Below are 17,878 nucleotides of genomic sequence, written 5' to 3'. Positions count from 1 at the left end.
AGCAGGGCTAGGGAATAAGTAGTCTAACAAAACCCTCCTCCAATACCCTGGCATTTGTGCAATATGAAATTTGGAGAATATAATAATATAAAGATTTAAAAAAATTATACACCACCCAGAGATTGCCTCTGAAATGTCTTGGTGTCTTTCCTTGGAGTCATTTCTCAGCATTGATATGTATCTGCAAGGATAATAATAACTAACAGGAACATAGCTCTGCATTGATTAAGGCTTTTATCTGTATTAATTCATTTAATATTCATAAGAACCACATAGAGTAGATAGTATTCTTATTCTCATTTTATAGGTAAGAAAACTGAGGCACAGAGATGTTAACTAAGTCAAACAAGGTGCACAGCTACCAAGGTGTGTATACAGTCTGGCTTCAGAGACCTGTTCCTAGTACCACGCTGTGCCTGCTGCTTTGGGGGATGGGGGGAGGCATGGATGGATGAGGGATGAATGGATGGGTAAATCAGAGACTCTGTTCAAGAACAGAAACCCTTCTGGAGTTGATTGGCCATGATAAGAAAAGCAGTTGCAGACTGTAGCCAGGAAATGTGGGACAGTTTTCCAAGTCCTGACAGAGGCCATGGAAGCCCATCATCTCACTGGCTCCTGAGAGAACCACAGGAGTTCATACTAAGGGACCAGAAACTCAAGGAGATTTCTATATTAAAATGTATGTGATACATATTTCATAGCACAAATACTAGAAATAACCTAAATGCCCCCAAATAAGGGGGAAGTTAAATGATTTCTACTATGTCCAATTAGGACACTATGTAGCTGTTTAAAATGACGTTTTCAAAGTGACATTTAATGGTATGGTTAATGGTCATAATGTAATTTTTTTAAAAGGATTCAAAATTAACTTCAAATGTTAATACTTCATGATAATATAATTACAGATTGTTTTCACTGTCTTTTTGGTACTTTTCCAAACCCCTTAAATTTTTTTTCTTATGACTTCTATCAGCAGAAAATAAAACAGCTATGTTATTTGAAAATTGGAAACATGAACTTAAGGAGATATATTACCAAGTAAAATAGTGTAATCTTTTTGTTTTAACTGAAGTAGAGTTGACACACAATGTCGCAGCCATGTCAGGTATACAACCTAGTGATTGAACAGGTCTAGACATTTTCCTGTGCTCACCACAAGCATGGCTACCCTCTGTCAAGACACAACATGATTACACGGTAATACCATTGACCCTATTCCCTGTGCTGTTTCTTGTATTCCTGTGACTTATTCATTCCATAAGTGGAAGCCTATATCTCTCTCTTCCTTGCACCCATTTTGCTTATCCTCCAACCCTCCCCTTGGGCAACCATCAGTTTATTCTCTATTTACAAGTCTGTTTCTGCTTTTTGTTTTTCCGTTTGTTTGTTGTGTGTTTTAGATTCCACTTGTAAGTGAAATCATACGGTGTTTGTCTTTCTCTATATGACTTATTTCACTTAGCATGATCCCCTCGAGGTCCATCCATGTTGTCGCCAATGGCAGGATCTCATTCTTCTAACACGCATATTCCATGATGCGTGTGTTTGTAAATATATATATGCCACATCTTCTTTATCCATTCCTCTATGGGTGGACACTTGGGTTGCTTCCATACTTGGTTGGCTATTATAAATAAAGCTGCAGTAAACATAGAGGTACCTATTTTTCACCCCTGTCATTCTCTTTGGGTAAATACTCAATAGTGGTATTACTAGATCATAGGATAATTCTATTTTTAATTTTTTAAGGGATTTCCATACCATTTTCCACAGGAGCTGTACCAGCAGGGGCATGAGGATTCCTTCTTCTCCACATCCTCACCAACACTTGTTATTTCTTGTCTTTTTGATTCTAGCCATTCTGACAGGTATAAGATCATCTTTCATGTAGTTTGGGTTTGCATTCTCCTGATGATTAGCAATATGTGGCATCTTCTTGTGTATCTATTTGCCGTCTGTACATGTTCTGTGGAAAAACATATATTCAGATCCTCTGCCCACTTTTTAATCAGATTATTTGGTTTTTCGGTATTGAGTTGTGCAAGTTCTTCATCTGTTTTGGATTTCCACCCCTTGTTGAATATGTCATTCACAAATATCTTCTCCTGTTCAGTAGGTTGCCTTTTTGTTTTATTGAAGGTTTCCTTTGCTGTGTAAAAGCTTTTTATTTTGTTGTAGTCCCAACAGTTTGTGCTTTTGTTTCTCTTGCCTGAGGAGGCATATCTAGAAAAATGTTGCTAAGACCAATGTCAAAGAAATTACTGCCTATTTTTCTTCTGGGAGTTTTATGGTTTCATGTCTCACATTTTTTAGGTCCTTAATCCATTTGGAGTTAGTGTAAGAAAGTGATCCCGTTTTATTTGGAATCTACCTGTCTAGTTTTTCCAGCACCATTTACTGAAGAGATTGTCTTTTCCTCATTGTATATACTTAGAGGTTCCTTTGTTGTCTATTAGTTAATTATATAAGTATGGTTTTATTTCTGGGATCTCTGTTCTGTACTATTGATCTATATGTCTATTTATGTGTCAATACCACACGGTTTTGGTGAATATAACATTGTAGTATATATTGAAATCTGGGATTGTGATACTTTTCTAAAGATTGCTTTGGCTATTTGGGTTTCTTTTGAGGTTCTGTGCAAATTATGGGATTCTTCTAGCTCTGTGAAAAATGCTATTGGTATTTTGATGGAGATTACATTGAATCTGTAGATTGCTTTGGTAGTGTGGACATTTTATCAATATGAAAGCTTCTAACCCATGAGCAGAGGGTATCTTTCCATTTATTTGAGTCATCTTCAGTTGCTTTTATCAATGTTTTATAGTTTCAGAGTACAGGTCTTTCACCTCCTTTATTAAATTTATTACAGGGCATTTCATTCTCTTGAGAGCAATTACAAATGGAATTGTGTTCTTAATTTCTCTTCCTGTGACTTTGTTATTAGTATATAGAAATGCAACCAAAAATCATATACCTTGTTATAAAGGTTTAGAAAGTCAATAATCCCCAGTTGCTGAGTAGGTACAACAATGTTCTTATGTACCATTGGTAGGAAGAAAAATTGCTATCAACTGTTGGGAAGATATTTGGGCTGTCTCTGTCAAGCTTTATATATGTTCTTTAGTCTACTTTAAGGAATTTATCCCACAGATACCTTGCATAAGTGTTAAAAGGCATTTCAGCTTTGCATCATTTCATTATTTCAGCTTTTTGTCATAATTGAGACTACATACATGTCTACCAAGGGAGCTTTAGTTAAATAAATCGTACTCCATCCATGCAGTGGTATATGCATAGTTATTTGAAAAGAATGAGATAGATCCGTAAGTGCTAGTATCAAGAGATAGCTAAGGGTACCTGCAACTGGGTGGGTCAGTCAGTTACGCATTTGACTCTTGATTTCAACTCAGGTCATGATCTCAGGGTCATGAGATTGAGCCCTGCATCAGGTTCCACACAGAGCAGGGAGACTGCTCAAGACTCCTTCTCCCTCCCTGTTCCTCCCATCACTCACACACCTCTCTCTCTAAAAAATAAAATAAAAAGAGGTATCTAACATGTATTGCTAAGAAAACACCAAGTCATGGTACAGTGTATGTAGTATGATCTCATTTGTGATTCTATTTCCACACAATACATACAAGGAACAAAGTCTGCTGGGATGGCTATCATTGGGGCTTGGGAGAAGCAGGGACTAGTTACTCTTATTTATATTTTTTAGTACTCTTTTTTTTAATTAAATTTATTTTTTTTCAGCATAACAGTATTCATTATTTTTTCACCATACCCAGTGCTCCATGCAATCCGTGCCCTCTATAATACCCACCACCTGGTACCCCAACCTCCCACCCCCCCGCCACTTCAAACCCCTCAGATTGTTTTTTAGAGTCCATAATCTCTCATGATTCACCTCCCCTTCCAATTTCCCCCAACTCCCTTCTCCTCTCCATCTCCCCTTGTCCTCCATGCTATTTGTTATGCTCCACAAATAAGTGAAACCATATGATAATTGACTCTGCTTGACTTATTTCACTCATCATAATCTCTTCCAGTCCCATCCATGTTGCTACAAAAGTTGGGTATTCATCCTTTCTGATGGAGGTATAATACTCCATAGTGTATATGGACCACATCTTCCTTATCCATTCGTCCTCTTAAGTGACGTAAGTAATGTTTATTTGAAAAACAAAACAAAACACATTATCTAAGGCATGGAGAAGATGTTTCAAGGTCACTTATGCTAATTTTGTATCCAGTCTTACTGGTAGGCAATCAAGCAAGTGACCCAGCCTTCTGTTCCTGACAGTAAAGAACATCTTAATTATAGAGGGAGAGAATGAACTTTAGTTACAGAAAACTGGAAAAAAACAAGTAGCCAGAAAGCATTAAAGGTCAGATCTCCTATAGTTTGTCACTCCAAATTTATAACACTTCAATGAACCCAATCAGAGGATGAATTTAAAATAGAGTATCTGTTTGAGAGGGACATGATAGAGTACAATCTTTTAACAACATTAGAAATAAGTACAGCATGGCATTGTGCAAAAAGCCTGGAGTTTGGGCCCAAAATACCTTTGCAATTTCTAGCTATATACCTTTAGGCAAATTACCTTAATATTTCTGAGGCACTCTCCTTACCGGGAAAATAAAGGAAGGCAATCAATATAGGCTTTATATGTAAAATGAAATAAATTATAAGAAGAGATTGGTTCTAAAAATTAGAAAGCACTTAATACATTCTAGCTATTTTGTTATTTCCATTATTACATCACCAGTGAACTCTATCTGGTATGGCAAGAAAAATGAGTGTCTTCCTTAAGTTGATAGACTATACATCCTTTTGTTTTATTTTCAAGTTTGCCAGATCCTTGTACTGTAAGAAATTAGCCTGCTTACAGAGAGAGAAGTCGGTACCAACAGATTGCTCCTAACAGGCCTGACCAATCATTTCAGAACTCCACATATGCACTAGCCCTTCTGGAACATTGTCACACCTCTGCTAGTGATTTGGGTCTCTGTGTCAGAAGACACATCAGCTGCCTTCTTCCTTTTCAGCATCTGAGAATGTACTTGGTTTTCCAAACCATATCTAAGGTAAATAGTGGTTGGTTTTAAAACTTTAAAAGAAATTATTTCTGAAGCCTGAGATCAAAGCCATTTGCAAATGTCATTTTCCTAATTCACAGATTCAAATATTCCTTTCATCTATGATCCCAGATAGTTAAATACCAACAATGCTGAGATCTGCTTTCTATTTACCCTAGAAGGAGACCCATCATGTGTCCTTTATCTCCTCCGGAGACTAGAACCATCCCCACCAGGACCTTAAGAGTATGGAGTATTCCTCTAGGCCATCATGGAAGAAACACATTGCCCATGTCCAGATCAAGGATATCATTTTTTTAAAAATATTTATTCATTTACTTTAGAGAAACCACTTGTGTGCAGGCGATAGAGGCAAAGGGAGAGGGAGAAAGAGAATCCTCAAGCACACTCCCCACTAAGTGTGAAGCCAACACAGGCCCAATCCCAGGATGCCAAGTTCATGACCTGAGCAAAAACCAAGAGTCAACTGCCTAACCGGCTGAGTCACCCAGGTACCCTAAGGATGACATTTTTAAATCTTGCTCTCAACCTTCCTTTTATATATGCACCTCCACCTATGATCACAAAGTGCCCTCAACAAAATATTTCTTATAACAGCTGCAAAGTTCTTAAAGGAAAGCCGGGGAGATGCCTAACATTTGACTGAATAAAGTGGTTTTATGGGAATAAGCTACATACTTAATGCCCACTAAGGGATATTTATGCCGTTTTCAAATTTAACAAAAGTCTTGAAGATTTTTCAGCTTCAAAGCTTCTTCTGGCCCATGTCGTCTTGTTAGCATATTCATTAAGAAATCCACAGGGAGGAGCACCTGGGTGGCTCAGTGAGTTAAAGCCTCTGCCTTCGGCTCAGGTCATGATCCCAGGGTCCTAGAATCAAGCCCCGCATCGGGCTCTCTGCTCAGCGGGGAGCCTGCTTCCCTCTCTCTGTCTGCCTGCCTCTCTGACTACTTGTGACCTCTGTCTGTTAAATAAATAAATAAATCTTTAAAAAAAACAAAAAAAAGGAAAGAAATCCACAGGGATATAAGTAACAATTCCAGTTACAAATTTATATTTCCAATATATTTGACTGTTAGTGTTGAAAACTCTTGCATTTTATAGAAGAGGTATCTTTGTTTTAAAGATTTTATTTATTTATTTGAGAGAGAGAGAGAGAGATCACAAGTAGGCAGAGGCAGGCCAAGAGAGAGGGGGAAGCAGGTGTCCCAAAGAGGTACCTTTTTGATCACAGGATAATTTTAAGCATATGAAGATCATATAGACATGTGTCATTTTCATGCATATTATTTCAGATGGTCTGTTTCAGCCACATTTCTAAACCAAGCATCAGAGTGTATGTAGGACCAAAAGGAGTACTGAGGCTGATGAGGGACCAGATGAAGAGAACCCAGCCTGAGAAATGTTTGTCCCCCACATTCTCTGAAGTTTGAACAAGGCACTAATCCTCTCTGACCAAACAAGCCCATCTTTAAAGCCCATCTATGACATATAGTTGTTTCATTGTTTCTTTCAGTTAATTTGTATAAAACACATGGAGCCCTTCAAAATGAAAAACTTTTAAGCATAAAATGATGTTTAGAAAAAATAATGAGGGAAGAACCAGCAGCTATTCCTTTACATATATTTTTAAAACTCTATTTCCTCATTTAAGAGCATTATTGAGATAAAATTTGCTGAGATACAATTCACATACCATATAATTCACCCATTTAGAGTGCGCAGTTCAGTGGTTTTGATATATTACATTATTTATTTTAATTGGGATAAAAAATATATAAAACTTAAAAATTTCTACTTTTCCCATTTTTACATGAGCAATTCAGTGGTACTCCCTACATCGACCATGTTGTATTACTGTCATCCTGACTTTCAGAAATTTTATTTATCATCCCAAAGAGAAAAGATTCTCCGCCAGCCCCTGGTGACTTCTCATCTACTCCTAATGTCTCTGTACATTTGGCTCTTCTTGCCTGAGCCTCCTCTGCGTGGATCATACAATAGTCATCATTTTGTGCCTGGTTCCTTTTACTCAGCCTGTCTGCAGGGTTCATCCCTGGTGAAGCATGGATCCAAACTCCGTGGTACGTGTGTACCGTACTCTGTCAATCCACTCCTCTCTGATGGACAGTCCAATCGTCTCCATAGTTTAGCAGTTGTGACTAACGCTGCAGTGAAATTGGCATACAAGGATCTGTTCAAATCCCTGCTTTTAATTCTTTGGGGCATACTGTACACCCAAAGAGCATAATTATTGGGTCATATGGGAATTCTGTTTTGTTTATTGAGGAACACTATTACCTTTTTAAAAGTATGTACTAATGGGTTACTGCACTAAGCATCTTACCTGTGTTATTACGTCTAGTTTCATAACAAACATGTTCGTTCATTCTTAGCACATTTTTTAAACTTTTTAATTTTTTTATTAAAATATAATCTATTATTAGCCCCAGGGGTAAAGGTCTGTGAAGTGACAGGTTTACACACTTCACAGCAATCACCATAGCACATACCCTCCCCAATGTCCATAACCCAACCACTGTCTCCCTACCGCCCTCCCCCTAGTAATTATTTCTTAAGGGTCTTCTATATGCCAGGCACTTTTCTAGGCACTGGGGCCTCTGTAGTGAACAAAACTAATAAAGTCCTGCCCTCTCATAGATCTTACATAATAGTAGATAATAGTAGTGACAGCAGGCAATAAATAGATGTTAATACAATGCTGGGTGGCATAAATGACATCAAGGCAATGAAAATAATGCAAGGTGAGAAGAAAGAACAGCACAGCAGTGGTGGGAGCCATGGGATGCTGTCTGAGATGGAACTGGAAGGGAAGGCCTCCGTAAAGCTGATGCTGGAGCAGAAACCTGAAAGAAGGGAGTACCTCCTCCAGAGATCTTGAGAGATCATTCTGGGGAATGGCAAGAACAAATGCAAAGGTCCTGAGGCAGGCCCAGTCTTGGTGTGGTCTAAGGAGCAGCACAGGTCCTGGTGGCCCTGGGGCGTGAGAAACAGAGAGGAGGGGAAGTCCAGGTTTTATTTTATTGTGATGGGAAGCCATTGGAGACTTTCAGCAGGAGATGGATACAGTTGAGGCTGAGACTTGGCGGGTCTGAGTGATTTTACCAAAGTAGCTGGTGAGTAGCTCATCCAAACTTGCCCAAGTTGCTTTACTCCAGAGTGCATCCCCATCCCCAGCAGGCTAGGGCATATATGGGACCTTCACAATGCTCCTTGCTGGCTGTAGCTGTTGTAAGTGTCCTACAGGATGCATGTTCCCATCACAAGGATTAGGTCAGGGCTCTCCATAAGCCAGCCTTGCCGGGTGCCTTGTCTGCAGCCCCAGCGGTGTCTGCACTCTGTCCCACAGGCATGATGCACTCCCCCGGGTTTGATGGGACCGGCAGCCTCAGCCTGCAGATGCTGATGAATGCAGACAGCCTGTACACGGCCGCGCACTGTGCTCTGCTGCTCAACCTGAAACTCTCCCATGGCGACTACTACCGGAAGCGGCCCACCCTGGCGCCAAGCATGATGGTGAGCCTGATGCCTCTGTGCTGACCCTCCAAGGACAGGTGGCTGGAGAGCTGAGCACCAGTGTCCTGGGAGGAGTGGCATGGTGTGCACTCTTCCCCACTAGCGTGGCATGGGCAATGCGGGTGGGGGGCTGTGGCGGGTTGAGGGGGATGCAGGGCGGTTTGCAGAGTGCGATGGGCCACACGGCTACCCACCTTGCTCCAGAGAGGCAAGGACCTAAGTGCCTAGAAGTGGCTGCCTGCCAGCAGCCCGGGAATGTCCCCCCAGTGGCACTGTTACACACACATGTGTGAGCTGCAGTCTGAAACAGGTGATCAGAACGGACCATTCAAACACCAGAAGATGGGCAGGGAATGGTCCCCTTCTCTGAAAATCAAGGCCTGCTTTACCAACACTCTTCATGGTCTTCCAGAATGTACTCAGATCTACTTGTAACCCACAACCACACTTCCCACTGGTCAGAAATAGAGCATCTCGCGCAAACTGCTGAATGAGAATGATGGCGATCATCCAGTGGTCGTCCCCGCCCTCATGTCAGCTCGTGAGCCTCCGTCCATCGAGCTGCGATTGTTTGCTGCATAAACTGTAAATCCTCAGGGGTAACGGGTATAAATCCAGTAGTTCTTGAGCCGCATAGGCTTTTTCAGGGAACACTTTGCATCTCTGCTGCTCTTGGGGAAGTGAGATGGAGCTGCTCTGTTCATATTTCTGCACCGTCTCTATTTCCCCCACAAAGAGGGGAGAGATGAGAGGCAGCGTTCCTAATCCTTTTATGGGGTTTCTTAAAAAGATCTGTAAGTGAAAGGAACTTAATGAAGTTTATAACTTCCCCATCTTGGTTTCCCCTTCCCCTAACCACACCCCCACTATGCCCCCAATCAATAAGGTTTTATTTTTTCTAGAAGCCTTGACTCAGGTAGAGGACGCCTGCAGGGAAGCGGCAGCAGGGAAACGTGTTCATTTGTGAGGGATCCTATCTGGTCACCTTCTCATGTGATCCTCTCCATAGAAAGAGTTCATGAAGCAGGTCCAGACCAGTGGGGTGCTGATGGTTTTCTCCCAGGCCTGGATTGAGGAGCTCTACCATCAGGTGCTCGACAGAAACATGCTTGGAGAAGCCGGCTACTGGGGCAGCCCGGAGGACAACAGCCTGCCCCTCATCACCATGCTGACCGGTCAGTGGCTCCTCTCACAGCTCCGAGACTCTTGGTGTGGAGGGGGGACAGACACTCCAAAGCCCCTTTCAGAGAAGCCAGCCTCGAAACAGCACCCACAGAGTCTCCCCAGCAACTGGTAACAGTTCCAGGAAAGTGTCATGAATTCATCTCATAGGAATGTTCTGTCTGTTTCTCACACGGGACACTGGGGAACTCACTGTGCCCCATCAGATAAGGACTATTTAGCACCTGGGTCTGTCAGAGTAAAACGATGGGCCTCTCTAGGGATATGAAGTACTTTCTGGGCTTAGAGCCCAGAATTATTCCTGGAAACTCCCATGTGCTAATAGATAACCCCATATCATTTAATGCTCCTGAATTTGCCAGAAATGTAAAATGCTTGATCTTAAACTTGGCTTCTGATCCCTTCCTGACTATACAAGAATTTGAAATAATACCAAGAGGTTACCCAGCATCTTTGTTTTCAGTGTCCAGAGTTTGTAAAATCCTGTTTATTAGAAATTTTACATGAGAGCATAGAGAGCTCTATGGAGTGTGGTCACGAAGCAGGGGTTTTGTTTTTTGAGTGTGTGTGTGTGTGTGTGTGTGTGTGTGTGTGTGTGTGAAAGCAGTCATTCATGGCTTCTCATGGCTTAGCTACAGTGTCACGTAGACCAGGGAGTGCTCAAGACCTTGGTCATCAGTAGGCTTCATATATTATATCCAGGCTCGTCTTCTTTTTGATCTGAGTTCCCAGACTGGTTTCTGATCCAAGTTCTCATCTCATGGACCCAGGCGACCGGGTATGTAGAGCACAGCCCTATGCCAGACACCTCCCCTGCCTCTATCATGTCATGTGTCCACACCCAGCTCAGCATGGCTCTGCACCAGGCAGGACACATGGGCAGGATCCCAACCAGGCTGGGGCAGGACAGTCCAGGGGAGGAGGCAGAATCCGTTGTCCAAAGGCAATGTTATGTAACCTGCGGCCAGTTTGTGGGGGGCTCTTACAAGGGTAGCAGAGTAAACCACTGACAGATAAAACCCAACAAAGAGGGATTTAGGCTGAGGTGCTCTTTAGGAATCAGGCAGGGAGTCAAGACACATAGTGAGGTCTGTCCACAGCAGACAGAGCCTTTATCATTGGCTGGCGTTTGGAGTCTTGGTTCTAGAACTAGGATGCAACTGGGAGAAGCAAGGGCAAGGTCTCTAACTGTAGGGATCAGGATCACTGGACAGGTGACCAATTTGTGTTTGACTAATCATGATAACTTTCATATCCATTTGAAATCTAGGACTTCATAAATGTGTGAGACATTTATTCAGGCATCCATTAAGTAGTGCGCAGTTTCCATCTTTCCTTGTAAAATCCCTCCAATAGGGATTGAAGGTACTTCCCAGAGCTTAAGGTGCCTTGGGATTTGGGTAAGAATCCTAAACATGCCAGCTTTAATTTTCAAAGACCACAGTTTCTGCCAAAATGAATCTCTGTGACTCTCTTACCTGAACCTTAACAAAGGGAGCCATTCAGTAGTTATAAAAATGAAGAAATAACAGGCCATTTACAGTAGCCACATGCGTCACACATTCTTGTGTATCAGCCACCTCTTTGTCACGGAACTGTAAGCTCAGTCGCTACCTCCACGGGAGCGTTCTAGACACAAGATGATATAAAAACATGGGTTTTTCCATACAATTCTGCAAAATAAAATTCTGTGATTCTTTGTGGCAAATTCCAGGTGTGAAATGGCAAATGAATTTGAGCAGCAATTAACCTGGAGCTTGGAAGCGTCCATCTGATCTTTTTGTCACATGCAGGGAAAAGCAACAGCAGCTGTCTTATTATCAACGTTATACAAACAGGCTATTCCTGATGTCATGGAAAGGTGTTCTGTAGTACTGGAATATTAGTGCTTAGATAGGCTTTGTATTACTTGAATTCAGCAGTACTTTACCTAGAATACAGGAAACCTCATAACTTCCAGAAACAGCAATTTCCAGTGAATGCCATAAGACCATTTGACTATAAGTCAAATTAATGTCATTGAAACGGGCCTGTTCCCACTTCAGTAGCCATTGAGGTTTCTCCCTGCTTCTGTACCCCAGTTTTGTTGAGACGTAATTGACATAAAACATTATGTTAGTTTGGGGTATACAACATGATTTAATGATATATATCATATGTGTGTGTGTGTGTGTGTGGTGTGTTATTGCAAAATGATCATCATGATAAGTTTCGTTAATGTCAATCCCCTTATGTAGTTACAATTTTCTTTTCTTGTGGTCAGAACTTTTAAGATATAGATAGATGTCTTTGCAACTTTCAAAGAGATGTGTTGCCAAAAGTCTCTAGTCTTCTTGGACTTACTATAAGAATCAAAGGTATAATAAAATAATTTCCAAACAGCATGCAGAGAAGGCTCATCCTGTTGGTGAGGGTCAAGTCCTGAAGGAATAAACTTCAGCTACCCTCTTTTCCCATGCCCTCCCCGGCTGCTATTCAGCTATGTTAGCTGCATTCAAGTACGTATGCCCCAATTCCATCACTTCTCCAGTGGTTCCCTCCTTTCCACTGAGACATTTGGGACCCAGAGGATGCAGGTTAGCCCATGGCTACAAGGCTACTTAATTCAGAGCTAAGGCTTCTCAGTCCCAAGCCAGCTTCTTCTTGCCAATATATTAAGAAGTGTTTCATTGAAATAATTCCAGAAATGAGTGTTTTAACAAAAATTCAAATGAAGGAGCGTTAAGATTCCTGTATTGAGCTGGATGGAGTATGTGTTATCATGGAAAGTGGCCCAGATGGGAATCCGAATACTAAGTCTGATTCCTTCATTTACTGGCCCCATGGCCTTGGGTATCTTACCTACTTTGAATATTTATTTCTTTTTTGGTGAAATGGGAAAAATACTACCTATCCTGCTTACTTGCTTAGAGTTGACAGAAAAATCTAAAGTGAAAACACTTCAGAAACTGTAAGGTATTATTTTCAAGTGATTGCTCTATTTTGGAATCAGATTATGTGATTATCTGACCAAAGAGATACTATTCTTCTTTTCTTTATTCTTATGAGGAAACTCTGAAAGAGAAATCCAGGTTGGGGCAACCTGCATGTATAAAATTTGGGAATAATGTCACTGTTCTGGATAAAAGGAGTATTCAGACATCTAAGTATTCTAAATCAATAGATTTTCCAACAACAGACATAGCAGAGTTTATCTTCCTTTTTTAAAGTAAAAAATATACAACAGCCTAACAAGAATGTTCTAGCAATGAAAGAAAACTGGACTATGAGGTTAAACAAAAATTTTAATATTCTGATAAAAGATTATTATTTTATTGCTACATAATAGAGCCAATGGATGTTTGTTTGGGAAGAAATTAATATTGTGGTGGCCATTTGTTTTTGACTGGAGTGTTCTTAATCAGGGAAAATCTTGTCTTTTTCCTTGACAGACATCGATGGCTTAGAGAGCAGTGCGATTGGGGGCCAGCTGATGGCCTCAGCTTCTACCGAGTCCCCTTTCACCCAGGGCAGGAGAATTGATGACTCCACAGTGGCAGGTAATGACTTGGGTCTTGAGTTTATGAATATGCATGCGTCACGTATGTTGCCAGCAGTTAAAGCATTAAATGGCAGCTTTGTGTGCTGATGTAGATGAATTAACATCTTGTCCTGTCAGAAAAAAGCATGCCTGATGGAAGTTACTTTGCAATGTCTTGCTGATGATGCAACATTCATTATTTATAAACACACAAATGTTTAATGTGAAATGCAATCCAATAGCCATTAAATTATATTTCCGGTAGGAGAATGCCTCACAACTCAGGCTTGCTATTTGGATGGTCAGGAGATCCCGTGCGGCTCCCTGCTGGGTTGTTTTCTGCCTCTGGAAAGTGATGCCTCTGCCCTTTCACGTTCCAGGTGTGGCATTTGCTCGCTATATTCTGGTGGGCTGCTGGAAGAACCTCATCGATACTTTATCAACCCCGCTGACTGGCCGGATGGCAGGAAGCTCCAAAGGGTTGGCCTTCATTCTGGGAGCTGAAGGCGTCAAGGAACAGAACCAAAAGGAGCGTGATGCCATCTGCATGAGCCTCGATGGGCTGCGGAAAGCAGCGCGGCTGAGCTGTGCTCTAGGTACCAGAGGGAGTGACGTCCCATGACACGTGACCTGAGGGGCAGCCCTGAGGAGCGCTCGGGGCATGGCCTGTTGGCAAACAAGTCTTCTGGAGGGGCGCTTTTGGGAAGTGGTTGGAGAAGAGACTCAGTGAGCTGCAATCATTTGTTGTCTTTGTAGGAGTTGCGGCTAACTGCGCCTCAGCCCTTGCCCAAATGGCAGCTGCCTCCTGTGTCCAGGAAGAAAAAGAGGAAAAGGAAGTCCAAGAACCCAGTGACGCCATAGCCCAAGGTAACCACTGAAGCGCCAGAATCCACCTGGTGCCTTCTGTGCCATCTGCACACACCCGCACACATAAGCAGATCCCTGTCCCCAATCCCTGTGGCATGTGCAGCCTATGTTTGCCGCCGATCGCGAAGTCCCAGGTGTGGCTCCCTTCAACACAGCTGACCCTGAAGAGAGCCTCCGTAGATCCCTCTGTAGATAAGAGACATCCTGGCCCTTGCTGACTAGGAAAGTGCTCATGGATGCTCACAGGAATCCTGCAGGACACCAGAGGCCTGCCTGGCGGAGCTGTTTGTTCTTCTGTCCTCATCTGGCCACATGCTTTGGCACTGCACAGAGTACCCATCTGAAGACTCCTCAGGTCCTAGCAGGGAAAGGCAGAACAGCCAGTTTTCTGAAGAGGGAAATCAAATGGAGGAAATCCCTAAGAGAGGCTTCAGGAAAGCTTTGATCTTGTAAGAGAAAAACCTGAGCTTAGTGAATTCCCGAAAGAGTTGATTTTTAACTTGTGAAAATTGGTTAGCCAATGAAGTGGACGATTAGTAGATATACTTGATATGCACAACCATAAATTACATAAAAATCCTTACATTTAAAGTTCTTAAAAAATTATAAAACCAGAATTGATGTCCTAGTTATATACAAATAAATAAAATCAGTATCACAGACATACGACAAAGACACTTGGCTAAAACTCAGTTTGCCTCTCACAGCAGGAATATGGTTTGACTCCTCTGAAGTGAGCGTGCTGTGTTTCTATACTCCAGACCATCCTTCACATATCCCATTGGGCCCATCTTCCAATGAGTTGATACCTTTATTCATGGAGGATGTTGACATTGGGCCTTGCCTTGGCATTTTGCATAATTGACATATTAAGTTACCCTCTGCATCCTTTCTCATTAGTTATCTACAATTTAAAAAGTGTTATTTGAAGATCACAAGTATAAATGTAAACTCAGGAAATGAAATGATCTGATGATCATGGGCTCAGAGCATATATATGTATACATATATTTTAGATGATCATCACCATGAACCTGTGATGTTAAATAAACCTCAGAGAACTCACAGATTACCAGGAATTCTGTCTTATCAGTGTAGCATATGGGTGGGGAAGGGCTCAGGTGCAAACAGCTTTAGCTGGGTAAAGAACCCCATCCACCTTGTGAGCCTGCCAAACTGGGCTCACCAGCGTCCGAGGGGCTGAGGGCTGGGTAGCTTGCACATTGAACCACAGGGATGTGCTATTGAGGAGCTGGCTGCCAGTGCCATCGAGTAACATCTGCTATTTCCCTTTTGCTCTTGCATGGCAGCCCATTCTCTCCTTTTTATCCCTTCTCTCTTATCCTTCTCTGGCCTTATCTTGGACCATTACGTTAATGAATGTCTTTCCGGCACAGTGAAACTGAAGGTAGAGCAGAAACTGGAGCAGATCGGGAAGCTGCAGGGGGTCTGGCTGCACACCGCCCACGTCCTGTGCATGGACGCCATCCTCAGTGTAGGCCTGGAGATGGGAAGCCACAACCCGGACTGCTGGCCCCATGTGTTCAGGTGCATGATGATCCCCCAACCCCGATCAGTTATGGAGTTCACAGTACCTGTAAGGCAGAAGCAGCAATGATCTCTCCACAGTCCTCACGAGACTAAGACAAAAAAGCATGTCTTGCAGGCATTGTCTTTGGGTTTGACCTGGGACAGAGAAGCAGTGTCCATGGTGCAGGCATGGGGCAGGGGGCAGGGGCCAGGTTGTCTCCTCACTGCCTCCTCAGTGCACGCCTGATGCCTTGCATCGAGCTCCATTCTGGAAGAGCAGCAGTGGGGCAGACAAGGGCAGGGCACAGGCACCTAGACCTCACCCAGAGCCCCAGCCAAATCTGGGTTCAGTGTGATGCCCTCAAAGCAAATACAGTCGTAAGTGTCTGTTGGGTTTCAAAGAGAGAAGCATGCAGGTCATTCAAGGGTTGCAAACCCCTTCTTGGGGGGAACATGTGAAAGAGCCAGTATGACTCAGCCTGGAGCAAATGGGTTTCAGCATGGGAGCTGACGTCCTGCTGCTCTTCGTTGTGCTCACAGGCAAAACAGGAGAAAGGAAATGACTTAAATTGCACCAGAGCATTTTACAGGGAATAAAAAAATTGCCTGAGCATAGAACACAAGAGTGGGTTATCTGGGATGGTCTTTATCAGTCACTGGACTTCTCTGGGTCACCGGGCCTCTTATGAACCATCTTAGCCCCGGGGTCTGTTGAGCACGAAGTTTGGAAGTTGGCAGCTATCCCCTACATTGTGATGCTTCTCTGGGTTTGCCACGATCAGAGCGCGACCCCAGCACCAGCACTAGATGCTGTTGAGGCCAGTCAGGACATGGCTGGGCAGAGCCCTTGAGAGTGGGCCCGGTGTGGCCGGTGGGCCTGCCAGGCACATGCACACTCCGACTGGGATCCTATAGAAGGACTTCCCAAGTCCTCATCAGAGCACTAGAGAGAAGCGGAGAGGGCCTCCTGGGAAAACTCCCTCAGGCAGCCCAAGTCCAAATAAGCCAGTAAGCCGGACGGGATGGAACTGGACGAACAGGGCTTCTGTTACGCACCTTTCCTCCCAGCATGGAAGGCAGTCTGAGGAACCCTTACCCCACTTCCAAGTCATCTAGTCCAACTCAAAAAAGAAAAATAATATGGATAGTGAGGGGGGAGAGGGAGAGGTTGCTCTGACAAGAAAAGAAAGGAAATTGGGGACAGGGGGTCTGCAAAGCTGGGTGGGGTTTCTTTCTTTCACTGTGGGATTTACAGAGCTGGCCTGCTGAGCTACACGGCCTAACATCTGTCTGTCTGCGCCTCTGTCTAGGGTCTGTGAGTACGTGGGCACGCTGGAGCACACCCATTTCAGCGACGGCACCTCTCAGCCCCCTCTGACCATCAGCCAGCCCCAGAAGGCGTCAGGGGGCTCCGGACTTCTCGGGGACCCAGAGTGTGAGGGCTCGGCCCCGGAGCAGAGCCTAGAGCCAGAGAGCTCCCTGAGCGTGGCCCCCGTCATCCAGCCGCTCTCCATCCAAGAGCTGGTCAGGGAAGGCAGCCGAGGCCGGGCCTCTGACTTCCGCGGGGGCAGCCTCATGACCGGGAGCAGTGCCGCCAAGGCCGTGCTCACGCTGTCCACCCAGGCAGACAGGTAAGAGCACCCCGGGGTCTTCGTACCTCAGAGAGTGCTCCCTGCAGAGCACCAGTGGGCAACGCCACACCCATGTCTCTCCTCTCAAATCACGCCCAGGACAACTAGATGTGTTGGCCAGTCATTTAAGCCTCTTTTTTCATTTTTTTCAAACATACCTCTGTCTCCCACCAGGCCCCACAATTAAAATGAACCACTGTCTGTGGACTAAGAGTGGAGACCCAGAGGCGGGTTCCCTGGGGCTAGTGCCCTGCATTTACTCTGTGATCTTGGGCCGGTTCGCCCCCCCAGGGCCCCGATTGCCTCACGTCAAATAAGGCCATAAAGTCAGCCTCTCTCAGGGAGGTCATAAGGTTAAATTAATTACTACACTTGAAGCACTTAAGACAGAACTTGATAAATCATAAAAATCCATTTTTTTAAAGATTTTATTTATTTATTTATTTGACAGAGAGAGAAAACAGAAGCGGGGGGGGAGAGGGAGGCAGGCAGGCAG

The 17,878-nt window shown here is 43.5% G+C and overlaps 1 protein-coding gene across 4 annotated transcripts in view; it reads left to right on the top strand.

Annotated features, from left to right (window-relative positions):
• Positions 1-17,878, top strand: part of ARFGEF3 (ARFGEF family member 3) — a 178,936-nt gene that overhangs the window by 115,011 nt on the left and 46,047 nt on the right. For all 4 annotated transcript variants that reach the window (XM_059177442.1, XM_059177441.1, XM_059177440.1 and 1 more), the window contains 7 exons: positions 8,486-8,652; positions 9,662-9,827; positions 13,266-13,373; positions 13,735-13,950; positions 14,111-14,221; positions 15,619-15,769; positions 17,062-17,382. In XM_059177442.1, the coding sequence (XP_059033425.1) occupies positions 8,486-8,652; positions 9,662-9,827; positions 13,266-13,373; positions 13,735-13,950; positions 14,111-14,221; positions 15,619-15,769; positions 17,062-17,382 (1,240 nt within the window). The remainder of the gene's footprint in view (positions 1-8,485; positions 8,653-9,661; positions 9,828-13,265; positions 13,374-13,734; positions 13,951-14,110; positions 14,222-15,618; positions 15,770-17,061; positions 17,383-17,878) is intronic.

The sequence above is a fragment of the Mustela lutreola genome, chromosome 6 (genome assembly GCF_030435805.1).
Source record: "Mustela lutreola isolate mMusLut2 chromosome 6, mMusLut2.pri, whole genome shotgun sequence".
Lineage (NCBI taxonomy): Eukaryota > Metazoa > Chordata > Mammalia > Carnivora > Mustelidae > Mustela > Mustela lutreola.
Note: the sequence above shows the minus strand (reverse complement) of the source record. Positions and strands in the feature narration are given on the sequence as shown.